Here is an 18,092-nt window from a genome sequence, read left to right as displayed (position 1 = left end):
CTGTTAGCTGTTTGACAACTACTCTTTCAAGGATGTTTGATATAAAGGAAGGTTCGAGATTGGCCTATAATTAGCTAAGACTGCTGGGTCTAGAGATGCTTTTTGAGTAAAGGTTTAACTACAGCTAGCTTGAAGGCCTGTGGTACATAGCCGATTATTAGAGATAGTTGATCATATTTAAGATCGAAGAATTAATTAATGGCAGGACTTCTTTGAGCAGCTTTGTAGGAATGGGGTCTAAAAGACACGTTGATGGTTTGGAGGAAGTAATTATTGAAGTTAACTCAGAAAGATCAATTGGAAAAAAGACTAAATAAATATCAGTAATATTGAAAGCAGCTGTACGTAATGTTCCATCTGTTAGATAGTTATGAGCAATTTTTTCTCTAACAGTTAAAATTGTATTTGGGAAGAAAATCATGAAGTCATTACTAGTGAGCGTTAAAAGAATGGTTGGGTAAACAGAGCTCCGACAGTTTGTGGGGCTACAATGCTGAAGAGAAATCTAGGGTTGTCTTTATTTTCTTCAATCATTGATGAATAAGAAGGTGACACTTTTTTAGATGGTTTATACTCTTGAGGTCCTATAAGTTGGGAGGTGGGGCAGGACCCAAAGTTTCCCAGTAGGAGATTGTCCAAAGCACCACACTGCCTTCGCTGGTTTGCCTTCTATCCATAGTGCATCCTGACGCTGGGTGTTCCCTAGGTAAGTGATACTCATGCACCCGGTCCACTTCTGATGCTCGCTTGCAAATTGTTGGTGTTTTCAGTGGTGGACAGAGGTGAGCATGGGCACTCTGTCTCGTCTGCAGCTATGTAATGCCATATCAAACAAACTGTGCATTCTGACACCTTTCACCAAGAACCAGCATGAACTTTTTCAGCAATTTGAGCTGTAATAGCTCATCTGTTGGATATGACTACACTGACCCTCACTCTTGGCCTCACTCCATCTATGACGCTGTTGCTGGTTCACCACTGCTCCATTAAGGACCAATTTTGATAGATACTGACCACTGCAGACCAAGAACAGCCCACAAAAACTGGGGTGTCTTAGCATGGAGAGTGAGATGTTTGGACTCTAATGCAGCAAAGATAGCATTGTCACTCATTCTGGGTAAACACTGTTTATTTATTTAACCATTTGAAATCATGTACTTTTTCTCCCAGGATCCTTCTACTTGACTTGAACAGAATGATTTATATAATAAAAACAGTTATCATATGGTGATGAACTGCTGTGGGCAATCCCAACAAACAAAAACACAATGACTTCCTACCTCACCCCATACAAGCTGAGGCCAATTGATGTTTATTTTTGTATTTCTTCACTTTCCAAATAATCAAACTAGCAGTTGCTCGTTGCACTTCTCACCAAGCTTTTTGCTGCTGGTCTTTTAGCACATTCCAGCTTTGTGCAGATCTACAGTCTCACCCCTGACATCCTTTGACAGCTCTTTGGTCTTGCCCATAGTGATGTAGAGGTTGAAATAGAAGAAACTGATTTTGTGGATGGTGGTACAGTTGAGATCAGGAGTATCTGTAATTGATTAACTGTAATCTGTGATAGGCAGCCAACCTGTGAGAGCCTAAGGTTTGGCTGGGTTGTAGGGGATCAAATATTTATTTTTCCCACTGACATGCAAATCAATTCATAACTTTTGTATTTTTCTGGATTTCTTGCTGATATTCTGTCTCAATGAAACTACAATAGAAAATTCCTGTTTCATTCTGTGGAAGTGAGCAAACTTACAAACTCTGCAGGGCATTTGGGTAATTATTGTTCCTTTGTTAGTATGTCTAAAGAGCTTTGACTGAGAACCTTCACAGACATTTGTCAGTATGGTTGAACCATTTGTTTGGTGCAGTTTTTATACATATAAAATGAGTCTATTTTAAAAATATCAAATTACTTTGGATAAATTAAAAGTGGACATTTTTAAGAAAACGATTGGGTTGGTATCTACACCTTAAAGCTCATCTGTACATGCTGATTTACTTAAATTGATTTTTATGGAGCAAATAAGCATTGTGTTGCTGTATTTCTGCATGCTGCCACAAGTACTGCTGTGACAGCTGCAGTAAAGATATGCAAATGACATAACTGAAAATGTATTGCAGAGTCTCATAAATTCCAGCTTATTAAAATGTCTCTGGGTGCACCACAAATTACACAGCCTCTCTCTCCTGATGACACCAGTGTCTGCCTGTTTGGCAATAGTGTAAGGAGAGCCGGCGACAAGAGTCGTTAGGCAGGAATCCCTCTGTCGTCTCAACACTGCTCCGATCGTCCTCCACAGCATCTACAACTGTGGAAGAAAGTGCAAATTGGCAAAGGAATGTTAACTTGTGTCTCTGTCCTCAAGTCATTTATAAAACCCTCTCAGTGTTTCCCGGCTCTCATCTGCAGCATTCATTTTCATAATGCTGCGCGGCTCAGGGGCTAACCACAGGACCTGCACTGCCAACATTAACCAACATCTCCTCTCAGCCCACAACAAGGCAGCTGACATTACAACTAACAAACACGGTGCAAAGCACAATCGCACAGGCCTGTATTTTACCATGCAAAGTCACCTTTCTTTTCTTTTTCTCAAAAACAGAAGAGCACAGTAGTGTTGTTTGAAAAAGGTCTCAGTTTACAAGTATGAACACTAATGTTAGAAAATCGGAGACCTCAGCAGTCGTTTGGTCGTGATTCATGATTCAGTTTCCATTTCCCATGCATGATACACACTGACACAGTGAGTGCAGCATAACTTCACACAGTGCTCTTAGCTTCCACAGCTTCCATAATATGTAAATGTGTGTCTTTTAATCAGCACACGTATGCACATTTAGTCTTTGTAGTAGGTATGTCAAGCCCACTTTACCTGAATGACAACAGTGATGCTGTGTACAGGAAGGAGATGAGCAGACACGCCTTTCTGAGGACACTCAGATCCTTTAATGTGTCCAGCATCATGTTGGAGATCTTCTACCAAGTAAGTGCTGTTTACTCTGCTGTTGTCTGCTGGGGGGCAGCTTCAGTGCCAGAGATGCCGCAGGATCAAAAAACTAATCCACAAGGCTGGAAGCATCAGTGGTCAGAATTTACAGGCATTTGTCAGTGAGGGTCAGGGGTCACTGAACAAACGCCTTTTCTATCACGGACAACACACCCACTCCACTCCACACTACTGAATAAGCACAGGTCCTTCTCCTCAGACTAATCCAACCATAAAGACCGCTTCACTCTTACCGTTCTCGTTAAAGCTATATAACAACTCTTCATTCTTTCACAGGTGAACACACCTTTCAGGCAGAAGATCCCAAACATGTCTGATGTTTATAGTCTACATATGATTTATTACTGCCATTTGCACTTCTCTCTTGAACACTGCAAGTCTTACTTTTACTGTTTTTAACCAACTTCATTTTTACTTTCTCCATTTTTTATGAGTGTATAAATTCCTACAGTATCTCATAGTGCATGGTCCTTACAAGGCGCTCGTGGTACTTTTATTCTAAATGTGTTGTTTTTTGTTTATTGCAGACTGTACAGTTTTTTAAAATCAACAACCTTTCACCTTCCACCACCTGAGGCACAGCCACCGATCTTAGATAAGTGCATAACATTTGAATCAAAGCACGTTTTCTCAAATGGTGGTAAACTGAACTGAACTTGTCTGTGTGCTACTTAAACCTTATATTAAACCTTATAAACCATAATGAACAAATCTAAATCGTAATATTTGGCTATTGTCAGCAGGTAGACTTGAAACACAGCTAAAAATGGTCTGCCTGAAACAGTGAATGTGAAAGCCGTTTAGTTTAATGTAAATCTGGAAAAATACACTACCAGTAGAAGCTTTAAGAACACCCCAATTCTTCCAGTTTTTTTAATTGCAATTCATGTCATTCAAGTCCAATGAATAGCTTGAAATGGTACAAAGGTAACTGGTGAACTGCCAGAGCTTTGAAAAAAAGAAGTTAAGGTTAACCCAAACTGAATATAATGTACATTTGAGAATTATAAAAAAAGGCCTTTTTCAGGGAACAAAACCTGGGTTAACTATTTAAAGCTGCTCTGCAGCAATGGAGGTTGATGAAGCTCTGAAAGCTGTTGTACTACTAATTCCTACAGGTGTTCCAACTTTTCTGGATTACTTACAGCCCCTCTGTCTGCATAAAAGCAGTGTTGGCTCGGAGCACACCGTGGTATCATACCCTCGTGAGCATCTGTTGAACAGTATTGTACTGCAGAAAGTAGCGTGTTGCTAAAACAATGGTGAGAAAAAGGCAATTAACAATGGAAGAGAGACAGACCATCATCCGGGGCTGTTTTGCTAGATCCAGGGTCGGTGACTTGTACAGAGTGAGAGGCACCCTGAACCAAAACGGCTACGACAGCATTCTGCAGCACCATGCAGGACCCTCTGGTGTGCGCCTACAGCAAGAAGACCCAAAACACAAGTCCAAGCTATGCCAGAACTACCTCAGGAAGAAAGAACAAGGTGGTGAGCTTGAAAACATGGAGTGGCAGCACAGTCTCCAGACTTAAACCCCATCGAGCTGGTTTGGGATGAAGTGGACAGAAGAGTGAAAGCAAAGCAGCTACAAGGTCCACATTTATGGGAAGTTCTGCAACAGACATGGGAAGAACGTTCTGAAGAATATTTGATTTCTATTTTAGAAAGAACGCCACAGGTGTGTTCAGCTGTTATAGCTGCCAAAGGTGTCTACATTGATGAGTCAAAAGTTTAGCATACATTCGATGATTTCTTTTTTAACTCCAATTGCTTATTTGTACTGTGCTTTCATTTAAGAGTGCAATGAGACATTAAACTGCATAATTTTCAATAAAAAACTGGAAAAAATGGGGTGTTCTAAAACTTTTGACCGGTAGGAAACTCAGTAGGAAACAAAGACGAACACTGTCTGCTCTCCCATGGCACATTATTCTCTAAATGATCAAGAAGACTTTATAACCAGATATAAAAGTACAAGTCTTCCAATCAGGAGTTGCTGCAGCAGACTGCAGTTGTCTCTTAGAAAACAAATGTCCTTTCTTTGTTTCCAATACTTCTCACCTTTTTAAAGTTATATTTTAGATTGCTATTTTATCACTGTGCAAGCAAAAGAAAAGTGGCCAGTGTTAGTTTGCCTAACAAATATTACCCTTGACATAGTTTGTAGAAAATCATTAATCACCAAGAGATCCCCAAAAGCTTCAGGCATTGATTAGAGAAAAGGACAACTATTCAAGGTGCTTCACCTGAGGTTCTAACATTTTCTCATTAAATCAAAGCAGTCCATGAAATGAATACTCTGGACAATACTGTGCTGAGAGCTCAAAAACACATTTTCTTTCCTGACACGGTTTGAGCTCAGAAGTTTACACACACTCGTCAGGGAGAAGAGAATTAGTATAATTTAGAATATGCTTTGGTAGAATTGGGGGAGTGTATTTAAATGAATCAACTTCCTGTGACACACCTGGCAAAATGACAGGTTCGGTTACAGAGGTTGATGGACTTCATTTTAAAATTATGTTTCAATAGCCTACCGAAAGCCGAGACTCCCGATGTGTTTGCTGCCAAGCCTGGATATACTCTTCTTAGCGGAGTCCTCCAAGTTGTTGGAGCCCTCGTCATTGACCATCATCGCCAGTATGAGCCCAGGCTTGATGCCATCGACATATTTTGCAAGGCGATAACTCTCGTTTTTGCTGCGGTACGTGTCAAACCTGTGAGAATGATGCAGAGATTAAAAGAGAGACAGATAAAAGAGGAAAAGCACCAAATTCTTACGCCTTCTGTTCAGGGGACTTTTGAAAGCTGTGCTATTTTGCAAACAGTCTGCCATCATGAGATGACATGGAGAACACGAGCTATTTTGCACACTTGCCACTTTGCATTTTTTGCTTCAGAGCGGTTCACAGCTTGAATGAATCTCTGACGCATTTTTACTTGTAATTAAATGGTTTAAAACAAAGTTTAAAAACCTAACCAATAATGTTTCAGTCACGCTTGAGTAAAAATTGAATTGGCATTCTCCTTGTAACTAGAATAAAATTAGGAGAGTTACGACTGCATTTCACTTTTGACAACTGATTTTAAGTAGCTGCTGCAACCATTTCTACCCCTATGTACAGGTAAGTCTGCCGAGCGCCTCTCTCATTTTGCAGTAAAATCGCCGTCCTGCAGGTTTTAGCTTTAGGAGACTTTAGCTTTCTGGCACCTCGTTTGTGGAACCAGCTCCCAGTTTCAGAAGACAGACATCCTCTCTACTTTTAAGAGTTTTTGATGAAGCCCATGGTTAGGGATGGATTAGTGACCTTAAACCCTGGACCCGGTTTCTTCTTTATTCATCTCTGGCTTTCTTTCACAACATGTCTTTTTCCTGCCTTCCCCACTTCACCCTCGACCACTCACACATCCCCTCCATGAGCCTTACTCTGCTGGAGGTTATATCCTGTTAAAAGGCAGTTTTTCTTTCCCACTGTCACCAAGTGCTTGACTTGTTTCATTGTTCTCTGTAGGTTGACTGTGGTTGTGATTTGGACCTATATAAATAAAACTGAATCAAATTGAATTCAAGGACAGTAACTGTGGTCTTTATTCATCAATGTCACCACCAAACATGAAAATCATTGTCACTGTATAGAAAAAGAAACTCTGTTTCAGCCTTTCTGACTGCCAAAGTGCATTTCTGTGACAGGAATGGCAGTTGGTAAGACTTCACTCATGAAATGAGAATTTTTTGATGTTATGTTTTAGCATAAAATGTCCGTTGTAAATGACACTTTTGAAATAAATGTTACTAAAGAGTCATGATAAATGACCCTTTAGTAACAACTGACATTCACTGGTAACAATCTCTCTTCGAAAGAGGGCTGACACTAATATTGCTCAATAATATATTTATGTCACTTTACTGGACCTATTGACCTGATGGCTGAATAGATTTTATTATTAATGAAAGGATATTAAGCATGTCATTGATTTCTAAATGTAATATCCGTCTGTAAAACACCGTTAGATTTATTAAGAGCACATTTGTCTACTTCATTACAACCCTTCATTAGAAGCTTATGATCTGACAGTTACCAGATCATTACTTCTCTAATTAAGTCTCCAGATTTTACTGCAGCTCTGATGCAGCCCTTATGTTCAAGAGGAACTTCACCTGTCATCATGCAGCACCTCCCCTGTCTTGGGGTCGATTACGTGGATTATGATGCCTCGATTCCCCCAGCTTCTTTGGAACAGATAGTTGTTTTGACTGCTCTCTCTGGGATGGAGGGTCTTGTTGAGGAATGTCCAGGACAGCTTCCTTTCTCCGTGAATCTCCAGTGTCCCCCCACTCCCCACGCCAATGTACTTCCTCCCAAAGTAGCTGTGCTCCTCATCGCTGTCATCCAGTCTATGGACAAGAATGGAGAATGATAAATGTTTGGACAGTATGCCAGTTTTCAAGTGGCTTTGAGACACAGAGTGCACTTTAGTTAGCCTTGATGTCGGTTTATACAAACAAATTATTGCAGAATAATTATTAAGAGTTTGTTTTCTTTCTCTTCCAAGAATTAAAAAACCCAAAAATCTTTTATGTGTGTCAGTTTTGTTAGATAGTTGGTCTTAAGGAGAGACAGAAGAATCAAATAACAAGAGAGCACAAGTCCTGTACAACAGGCTGTGACTCGTGATTACTTTACCTAAAAATTTGTCTGTTTTATTAATCTAAATTAATTTTTAGAAAAAATTCCGTTAGAGTTTGTGTCTGATTAGGTGAAAACTATGCAGTCAAATTCATGAAACCTGATGAAGACAACAAAGATGGCATCAATTAATACTTTTTAATAACCATAACAGGTATTAAGTAAATGAGTAAATAGATCTTTTACTAACAGCAAAATGATAATAAATATTTTTCTTACTAATCACAAGTAGTCTAATATGATAATGTTTGTCATTAGTTTGTGTGCAACAACAAATTCACTATTTAATACGCTATCATCACTGATAACAAAAGACAACACATTGGGATATCAAACATATTTGTTTATTACTACCGTATGTTGAGGTCGTTCTCTGTTAAAAGTTTCATTACTGGTCTTATTCTTCTGCTGCCTCATTCTACCTTCCCGTCACAGTCACGTGGCGTCACACGAGCCTCAGTCAGTCCCCTGATGTGTGCGTCACAAGAATTCTCGGATGGGTCTCAGGACCAAGTCGCTCCATTTTAACCAAACCACAATCCTTTCTTTACCACTCAGTTTACTTTTAGTCTTGTGATTCACACTGCTACCTTCTTCCAAACAAGTATAATCACTGCTTTTTAAACACGGTGTATCCACCAATTAGTAAACGTGGTAAAAATCTTACACTTACTTTTTTTCTTAACAGTAAATACCTAATAACTCATTTTTAACAAATAGTGTTTTTATTCTGCTACGTTTTATAAACCCTCACCTTCCAAATAGCAAGATGGTGAGGTTGCCTTTATAAGGACAGTCTGGGCTTCCAATGTGCAGCTCCCCCTCGTTCCCAATCAGAATGTGTTTTGTCCGAAGCAGTATAGGCCGGTTGGTGTCAGCAATCACCAGCTTTCCTGTGGGGAAGAGAGGAGGGTGGGTGAGTGATGAAGCCTCCTGGCAGGTCTTTCATGCCCCTGTGCCCACAAACTCCTTCTGTCTTCCTACCATTTATGGCCCTGAATTCAGGCTTTCCACACAAACACATACATGGATGTAGCTTGACAGCTATCTCTTTTACTTTGTCTGTAGTTCAATGATTTCAGCTCAGTAGTAAATAAGCATTCAGTGATACATCCTGCATGTATTACTTCTCTCAGAACGACCGTAGCCCTTTGTTTACCACATTTCTGTCATTAATTAAAATGATTTCTTTTGCACAATATACTCTATATACTTTTCACTTTTTAATTAAATTCAGACCATCAAGCAATCCCACAGGGAACTGGGAAAAATGAAGAAGCTGCTAAGAAACTGCAACCATCAAATACCTGCAGAGTCAGGGACAATCAGCAACTACACTCTGCCAGTAATCAGATAACCTGCTGGAACAATCAGCTGGCCAAAAGAAGAGAAACAAGCCACTGACATCAAGACAAAGAAGCTCCTTACTATGCATGGAGGGTTTCACCCCAAAGCCAGCACCCTGAGTCTGTACGCTAAACAGAAGAAAGGTGGCCAAGGACTAGTGGATGTCAGAACTGCTAGCGAAGATAAAAGAACAAAGATCTATGAGTAAATCAGGAAGATTAATAGTTTTCTTAGTGAATATCTCAGGTAGCAGAAACGCAAGCAAGAGAAGGAGCAAGAAGAGGAAGCATCATGGAAGGACAAGCCCCTGTAAGGCTTCTCATTTGTGACCCCTGCACAGGGGCGTAAGTTCCAGGGGGGTTAGGGGGGTTATGACCCCCCGAACCAATATAACCCCCCAATAAAACTATGAATTATCTTGCATAAATAGGCTGTTGATTTTCTTTACTCATTTCAGGTATTACCAGCAAAATAGTCGCATGTTTAATCATCTGGGAATTTACCCACAAAGTTACGCTGATGCCCCTGCGTATCAAAAACCCAGGCAGTAGGAGAGCATGCTTTCCACTGAGGAGCAGTAGAAGGCCAGCAGCAGCTTCTGGTTCAAGTTACTCTTCCTCAGGACATGGAGAAAGTGCAGCTGCTGTTGATCCTGCTGTTCTTTACCAGGGCAATGGTGTTGTGAACGAGATCAGCAGAGATGAGATCAGGTGTCCAGAAATCTGAAGGTGGAGACAGATTCCACCAGTTCCCCATTTATAATGAGAGGGGAGGGGACCAGTCCGTGCCTCCTGAAGTCCATTATAAGTTCTTTTGTTTGAAGGATATTCAGCTTCAGGCTATTTTCGGAGCAACAGCCAGACATGTTTTCCATCTCTGCCCAGTACACTGTCTCACCTCCATCAGAGATGAGCCCTACCATGGTGTTGTCATCAGCATACTTGACAATGACGTTAGTTGAGGTGGGTTGGTGAGCAGTCATCGATGTACAGGGTGTATAGTAGGGGGTTGAGAATGTGCTTGGACCAACTGGTAGAGTGGCAAAATTTGTTGAGCTCCTCTGAGACTGAAGCTGCAGGTTTGGGGGGTTCTGGTAAGGGCTACGAGTTCAGTGACTGTAAATCCCAGTGTAGCTGCAGCCTTAGTTAGACTGAAAGACTTTTCCTGGAGTATTTCAAACACAGATAAGCTATGCCCCCCTACTCCTCACCAAAACACCTCACCTACTGCTCATATTACACAGTCCAAATGTTACTTTTCTCTGGTGGGTCTGTGTTGGGTTCAGCTAAATTCAAACCACAATCCCAAACCACTGCAACTATGGGACACCTTTTGTTATCTCTGAAGCATGTAAGAATCATGGTCTCTTTCTTCTTCCTTTCTCTTGCTAGTTTTCTTCCTATGCTGAAGCTTTTCTTCACCGGTCTCCTGAAATATCACTTCAGTTTAGAGAAAGATAAAGAGATGATAGATTTGTCCAGTTTACCTCCGCTGAGAATCTCAATAGAGTGGACAGTAGCTGAAGTTGTGAGAAGGACCGTGCTGTTATTACTGATCGTCACACGGTGGTCTTCACTGTGTCCTGGCATCCATGGTTGCAGTCCTGGCTCCTTATCTGGGCATACTGAATGACACAGAAAAAAACACCGTTAACTTTGATCAGCTCATCAGTCAATGAGATCAACATGTGTACATTTCACTCATGAAAAGATTTCAGAACAGTTGGTTCAGCATCATTTTTACATCCATGTTTAGGGACAAATATTGTACACTGTTATATACTGAATGTTTTTCAGTTACATTTTATAGACATCAAAAAATACAAACGTTTAAAATATACAGATGGCCAACAAAGCAGAGGAAAATGAAATATAGAGTTTCTTAGCACATCTTCAGTGCTCCCTAACATTGATTGTCCTTCTTTGGTGAAGCCCAGACTGACTTCCCTGCAGCAGAAAGAAGTGATGATGCTAGTCACAGCTGTCAGAACAAATATTGCTGTGCCCTCACATATGTGGATCACAGACTTTCATTGATTACAGATAAATATCAAATCTGAGAACTTTGTTGATTGCACCTTGTTTTTTGTATCCAACTCTGAAGCTGTGGGATCATTTCACAGAAGGACTACAAAGCTGGTGATCTTTTTAACCGCTTTTTCACTGTTGGTCACTAAAAGCAGATTATTTCATGAAAAAAGTATTAAAAACTACACTACATTACCACAATCTTCATCCTCCTGTCTATGACTCACTACTCTATGTTGGTGCTTAAATGAAGGATGTCTCAGCTCCTAAAATTCACCAAGTGAAAGTGAAGTGAAAGATGGGGCTGCAGGTGTAAATGCACAAGTGTATCTTTTAGGTGTTTTTACCTTCAGTGAGGCATGGCACACATATGGCTTTACAACACATGGTAAGAGAAGGACTTTAAACAGCTGATCCTTTTCATTCATGTTTTTTAAGTTACTTAAAATGATCAGGTTTTCTGCCCATCACTGTTTCAGTGTTCAAAAATAAATTCTTGTTCATAAGAAATATGTGTCTGTCATATTTCACAATGCTTTTCTTAATTAAATTTGTCTGTCCATGTGATAACACCCATTGGAAGTCAAAAAAGAATGAAAAGGTTCTATACAAAAAGAGCCAAGCTAGGACAAGTTCTTAAAAATGCAATCAAACAGGACACCACTGTAAGTGGATTAAGAGACAGCCCCAGGTCAGTGCCTCAGTCTTACAGCCCTTGCACATTTTTATTGGCCTGCAAAAAAAACTTTTTAATTTATATTTTTAAATATGAATGCAGTTATTATTATTGTATTTGTTACACTTTAAATCTGAAAAATAAAGACAATATGGTACAGCCTCCAATTTCTCAACAAGCCTGTCTTTTAAAGTGGCCTCTAACTATAAGCATTAAAAAATCCAGGTAAGTTGAAAAACCTTACCTGCTGTGGAGTTATTATGGAGTAAATTATTCATAGCCATGAAAATAATCTTTTGTAACAGGCTGCAAACCCAGCAACATTGCTGGAAATATAGACATTAACATTACTCATGTTTTATTACACAGCCACACGGGATTGATGTTAGAGTAACAATGATCAAGTTAGGCCCGTGTGGCCTCCTACACATTGTTTCCAAGCAGCTCCCTCTTCTAAAGACGCTCAGACACTGAGTATGTCCAGTAGGGCTGCACAATTAATCGTTAGAAAATCGCGATCTCGATTCATACTTATGTGCGATCTCATTTCCAAATGACAACGATTAAAAAAATAAAATAAAAAAAGACGACGATTGTAGCGCATTTTGATCCGGGACGTACTCTGCATGAAAACAAGCGCTCACTCTTCCTGCTCAACAAATGACGAGGGCGGAGCCTTATACCACGTGATACAGAAGCTGTGCCGTGTGATGCTAAAATTAGCAGGAAAAAACCACGGAGAGCACGTCAGGGATGACGAGAAAGTGACAGGAGAAAATCCGTCCCGGTCAACCACCCAAACATCAATAACGGGAACCTTATACAGCGCTTCTCTATACCCGTCGACCTCCCGCAGGCACAAAGACATTACGGAGGCTATCACTTATCACCTGACCAAAGATATGGCTCCATCAACACTGCAAAACGAGGGATTTAGGAAAACGATCAACACCCTAGACAAACGCTACACAGTGCCGTCCCGCAACTATTTTTCTATTGTTGCACTACCTGCTCTGTACACGCAGCGTCGAGCAACGGTGGAGACCGAATCTCAAGCAGTACAACATTTTGCAGCAACAAAACGTGAGACATTTGTTGTTTTTATGTTTATTTATTGTTTTTATGTTCAGTCTCAACTGTTACGAAGTTGATGTGCAGTTAATAAGTGCGATAAATATTTATACTGGAAAAGAAAATCTGAGAGAATCGTGATCTCAATTCTAAGCCAAAAAATCGTGATTCTCATTTTATGCAAAATCAAACAGCCCTACTGTCCAGTAATGCGAATTTCTTCTGAAGTACATCCTGTTGTGTACTATATGGGAGAAGGCCACTTTGGCATCAGCGTCCTCTACTACATGATATCTCATTGTCATTCACATTCTGAATCATTAAAGTCCATCTCCCATATATTTTTCAGGTCATACTGGTTATAAAACCGACTGCAAACAGCAATATTGGCAGTTGAATCCAGCTGCATTAAATGGTGAACCAGGACATAAGACTAAAATCATTCTTCATCAGTCATTCTTTGCCTGCCCACTAATTCATAGAAGAAAGAACAACTAAACTAAACTAAAAAAAATTCAGATTACTTCCAGTTATGCTCACGTATCATGATGTCACCAAATTCCTCAGAGTTCGAGCCGCTCATTGATATGCAGCACCATTACTAAGCCTCTAATAAAAAAGTAGATCTGCATCAGATTGGAGAGCTCTTACGGTGTGTTCACACCGAACGCGATGGACGCGAATAGAGCGTCAGGTTTACATGTAAAGTCAATGGAAAGGCGCGATGACGCGCGATTGCGGGTCCCGCGAAAATTCGGAAGCAGATTTGCGTCGCGAAAACGCCAAAACGCGTGAAACGCGCGTCAGTGTAGCGCGTCTGGCGCGTTTGACTCGCGAATAAAACCACGCGCGTGAGTTTTTGTGTTGCATTTTGTGCATACGCGCGTTTCGCGTCTACCGCTCGAGTTGGTAAAATCTGAACTCCAGCGTCAAATCGCGCCGCGACAACCAATCAGGAGCCTGGTGACGTGACTGTTACCTAGGTCAAAGGGGCAGATCCAGCCAAAGCCTTTCATACTTCAATGGAGGGGAAGGCTAATCAATGCGGTAGCAAACAACTCGGAGCTGTACAACACCAGCTGCTTTCAGTACCGAGACAGGAATAAAAAGGACTGAGCTTGGAGGAAGATATGTGAAGAGATCGGGCAACCTGGTAAGTTCATTCATTTCTCTTTTGAAAGTTTTCACTGACCCGGGGAAGCCGCACAAAAGCTAGCAAGCCACCGCTATTTTCCCACTGACGTACAAATACCGTTCTGCTTTTATGCATGTTATCATTTAGGAATATATTTTATTGTTTATTAATAAACAGCACACAGTGGTCCCACTGCTTTGCTTTTTCGCTGATTTTTTATTGCACAGTACAGCATTGCATTCTGCAGCCTGATTGACAAATCTCCTGCGCTTGCCAAATTTATCACGTTTGGTTTTGATAACCATCGCGTCCAATAGAAAAAACAGCACAAAAACACCCATAACTATGAGCCTCATTCGGAAATAGACACCTGCACCGTGAGGGAAAAAGGCGCACGAAAGTGGCGGGCAGATGAAGACAAACCGCGGCATAATAATACTTTTACGTTTTGCAATCTACAAAGGTTTGCACTTTGAGAATCAATTGTGAGAACTGTGACCAATGTTCATGTGTGTGGGGAAAACAGTGTATAAAGTGCGTGGCCAGGGGCTAGTTATTCTGAGAACCCCTGCAATAAATGAGGGACCACTGTCTACTCTACGATTATTATATCGAACCTGTTAACATTTAATACTGTATTGATAGAACCAACTGATTCTGCAGCAGAGCATCCCCAGTCCCTGAGCTCCTGCTGCTGCACCCACAGATATGTACAGCAAGCACTGATACCTTTTTAGTCGGTGGGATTCCCTTGTGATCACCTTTACTAAATATCTACAACCAATCTGATTATATCCTGTTATTGTTTTTTTTTTTTTTCAATGTTGAAATTAAAATCTAGTAGCAGCCTTCTCATTTCTTTGTGTTTTGTGCTGTTTTACAGGCCCACAGAGGAGGACGGCTCCGAGGCAGATGAGGGACGGGTCCCAGGACGGTCCATCGGCGGTGGAGCTGGCCATCCTGGAGTCCCTGAAGAGGCCACACCAGTCTCCAATGGAGCATTTCCTCCTCAGCCTTGTTCCTGCTCTGGAGAGCAGCTGGTCCTTTTTATTCCTGTCTCTCTGTAAATTCTTATATTTTATATATTTATGTTTAATGTTTTTCTGTTTGAGACTTTTAATATTATTTCAAATAAATGTTTATAATGACTAATGTCTCAGTTCTACTACACAGCAAATGTTGGCACACGACTTGACACATGTAGAATTTATTTCATATTATACTAATGACAAAATATACTGATACAGTGGGATGCAGAAGTTTGGGCAACCTTGTTAATAGACATTATTTTCCTGTATAAATTGTTGGTTGTTACAATAAAAAATGTCAGTTAAATATCATACAGGAGACACACACAGTGATATTTGAGAAGTGAAAAGAAGTTTACTGGATTTACAGAAAGTGTGCAATAATTGTTTAAACAAAATCAAGCAGGTGCATCAATTTGGGCACCACAAAAAAGAAATGAAATGAATATTTAGTGTATATCAATGTGTGTGTCTCCTATATGATATATGGGGTGCCTTTGTCTGGATGTGCTTCCCATCCAGAGCTGCACAGCACAGAGGAAAGTTCCAGCGCTCCTGGAATCCCTCTGTGATGGAGCGCCAGTCTCCAGGTGAAGGCACAGCCATGAAGTCGTCCACTAGACAGTCCCAGATGGACGTCGCTGCCTGGGGGGTGATCTGGCTCACCGTGGACACACCGACTCTGAAACTGAACGCGATGGTCCTGAAGGAGTCCCCGGTGACAAGGAACCTGGACAAAATTGTTCAAAATCAGTATTATGTGTACTGCAGTTACAAAATACATCATTCAAATTCCAAAATACTTTTGTGATGTCAGATTTAAATCACAAAACATGAATCTTACATAAAACCTTTTGTAATTATAAGGATAATTACAAAATGTATATTAGATAATATCTAAAACAGTTGTGTTTTGTTTTAACTTTAACATATCATAATTTGATTGGTAGCAACTTTCACAACTACAGTGAGCCAATCACTCATAATTCCTAAACATGTCAATCAGGTAGGAATGAAGTAAGACATTAATAGAAATAAAGAGTTGTATGTTGACATGTAGCCCTTTCCTTGCTTAAATCATTAATATTTTTGAAAAATTAATCTGTGATAAGACAGCTTATCAAGATAGAACCATGTAACTAGAGATGAATCAAACTGTTCACAGTTTTATCTAACTCTGTTTTAATAAAGGCTGGTGACCCCTGCTATAGAGTCTGACAGCTGCAGGGATTATATACAAATATTCAACTATCCCAGAATTAAACCAGGTCTAAATAAAAAGGAGTGAGTATCACTACAAAGGTTAACTCAGTGGTCCTAATGCTACAGTTTGATATCAGCAAACACCGAGCGCATACATTGATGTGACACCACAGCCATGCTATCATGCAAACACTGATAACAGCATAAATCGAATTAAATCGGGACTTGATGAGACCTTCTGAGTATCACTAGAAATATTATAAAGAGTCGTCTCTGTACCACAGTTTGCTTTCAGTAAACACCGACAGCATTCACTGTTAGCATAGCACATCCATGTTAGCAGTGTATAACTGGATGGATTAGCATATTAGCACAGATATCAATAAAGGACTACCGTATTAAATAGTTTTACTAACCTCAGGCAGATGGACAGGCGCTCTGCAGGTGGGATTGAGCGTCTGTAGTTGGTGTCTAGGCGGGCAATGCTGGGACCGACGAGGGAAAGCAGATCCTCAAACTGGCCGACGGTGATAGCGCTGGAATCGGCCGTCATCCAGGCGCAGCTCCTGGAGCAAGTGGTGAAACTCACCAAACTGCTCATGCCTCTGGAGGACCTGATGGACCCAGGTACGGCAAGGACGTCTGTTACGCTGCTGCTCTGCTCTCCACAGTACATAGAGAAGGGAGACTCTCTCTTCAAGTGCTAGCTCGATAGCTGCCATCTTGCAAAGATACCGGTCTGGCACAACTCCCTCCCACATTCCTCCCACATTTCCGGTTCACGCGCGTCAAAATATCATATTTTGACGCGCGATGGATTTTTCTTGGACACGCGTTGAGACGCGAATGTACACGCGTCAAATTAGGGGCGTTTGGGGCGTTTTATTCGCGTCCATCGCGTTCGGTGTGAACACACCGTTATGGTTGTGATGAGAAAGATTTTCTCCGTTTGCAGTCTGACTAAAGCTGCATTAAAAAAGAGCCATGAAGAAAGATGCAGATACGTGTGTTAAGTTTAAAGTGGAAGAACTTTTGTAATGCTTTAGGCACACACACACACACACACACACACACACACACACACACACACACACACACACAATGTTGGGTCAGGATTGGTTGTGACCTTGCTTGGCCCAATGCCTTTGAGATAAAGAATTCTACTTTCTCGTACAAAATCCAGGTAAACACAAGCCTGTAGTGTGTGTGTGTGTGTGTGTGTGTGTGTGTGTGTTTAGACGTCTTTGTGATACTTGTGGAGACCAACTGTCCCTTATGGGGACAAAACGCCCGTCTCATTGAGTTTGAAGACACTTTTGAGGCTCAAAATGTTGTTTTAATGTCAGGTTTAGGGTTCAGGCAAAGGGTCAGGGTTAGGCATTCTGTTCTGATGGGTAGGGTAAGCGGCTGGGGAAAGCATTATGTCAATTAGATGTCCTCACTAAGATATGAAAACGAGTGTGTGTATGTGTGTGAGAGAGAGAGATTGAATGTCTTTTCTTTCTGTCCACAGGCATGTACGCAGAGTGTATGCACATGCATATGTCATACATGTGCATGCACTGTATTTTACTATGTGTGAGGAAGGGGTTGGTGGAAATCTTTGGTTATTTAATTCAGCGTCCCTAAATCATCCAATTTTGCTGCTCAGTTCAGTCAAGCCAAACAACAGCTCTCCTCTCACTGCCTCCCCCGTTCCTTCTCTCCCAGTCTGGGACATCAATCTGATGAAAAACATTAGCATCCATCAAACCTCTTTAGCTGTAAATCCACAAGTTGATAATAGTATTCTTGCAGGTGAACATCATAGATCACAGTGCTTCCTGCTGATTGATTTCACTACAGCCAGCACTTGTTATTTTATCTATGTTCTGCACATCTGTTATTTTTTCTTTAAGCATGTATT

At 40.8% G+C, this 18,092-nt stretch overlaps 2 protein-coding genes and 1 long non-coding RNA gene across 6 annotated transcripts in view; 1 reads left to right on the top strand and 2 right to left on the bottom strand.

Moving 5' to 3' along the window:
• The window catches only part of cemip (cell migration inducing hyaluronidase 1), a 157,063-nt gene that overhangs the window by 71,414 nt on the left and 67,557 nt on the right, over positions 1-18,092 (bottom strand). For 3 of the 4 annotated variants that reach the window (XM_080884666.1, XM_080884668.1, XM_080884667.1), the window contains exons 3-6: positions 10,533-10,670; positions 8,454-8,592; positions 7,171-7,407; positions 5,549-5,728 (exon numbers count right to left, since the gene is read on the bottom strand). In XM_080884666.1, the coding sequence (XP_080740792.1) occupies positions 5,549-5,728; positions 7,171-7,407; positions 8,454-8,592; positions 10,533-10,670 (694 nt within the window). Of the gene's footprint in view, positions 1-5,548; positions 5,729-7,170; positions 7,408-8,453; positions 8,593-10,532; positions 10,671-11,993; positions 12,378-18,092 lie in introns of those variants that run through there. The other variant, XM_080884669.1, reaches the window with a different exon arrangement.
• Positions 13,818-15,103, top strand: LOC308398191. The gene is made up of 2 exons (XR_013971900.1): positions 13,818-13,973; positions 14,839-15,103. It is a non-coding gene; the product is annotated as an uncharacterized lncRNA (long non-coding RNA).
• LOC308398190 (uncharacterized protein) overlaps positions 15,147-18,092 on the bottom strand; it is a 4,388-nt gene continuing 1,442 nt past the window's right edge. Inside the window, exons 1-2 of the mRNA XM_080884670.1 lie at positions 16,603-18,092; positions 15,147-15,713 (exon numbers count right to left, since the gene is read on the bottom strand). The exon at positions 16,603-18,092 is cut by the window's right edge and continues 1,442 nt beyond it. Of these exons, the coding sequence (XP_080740796.1) occupies positions 15,443-15,713; positions 16,603-16,862 (531 nt within the window). The 5' untranslated portion in view covers positions 16,863-18,092 and the 3' untranslated portion in view covers positions 15,147-15,442. The remainder of the gene's footprint in view (positions 15,714-16,602) is intronic.

The sequence above is a fragment of the Rhamphochromis sp. 'chilingali' genome (genome assembly GCF_963969265.1).
Source record: "Rhamphochromis sp. 'chilingali' genome assembly, chromosome: 6".
NCBI lineage: Eukaryota > Metazoa > Chordata > Actinopteri > Cichliformes > Cichlidae > Rhamphochromis > Rhamphochromis sp. 'chilingali'.
Note: the sequence above shows the minus strand (reverse complement) of the source record. Positions and strands in the feature narration are given on the sequence as shown.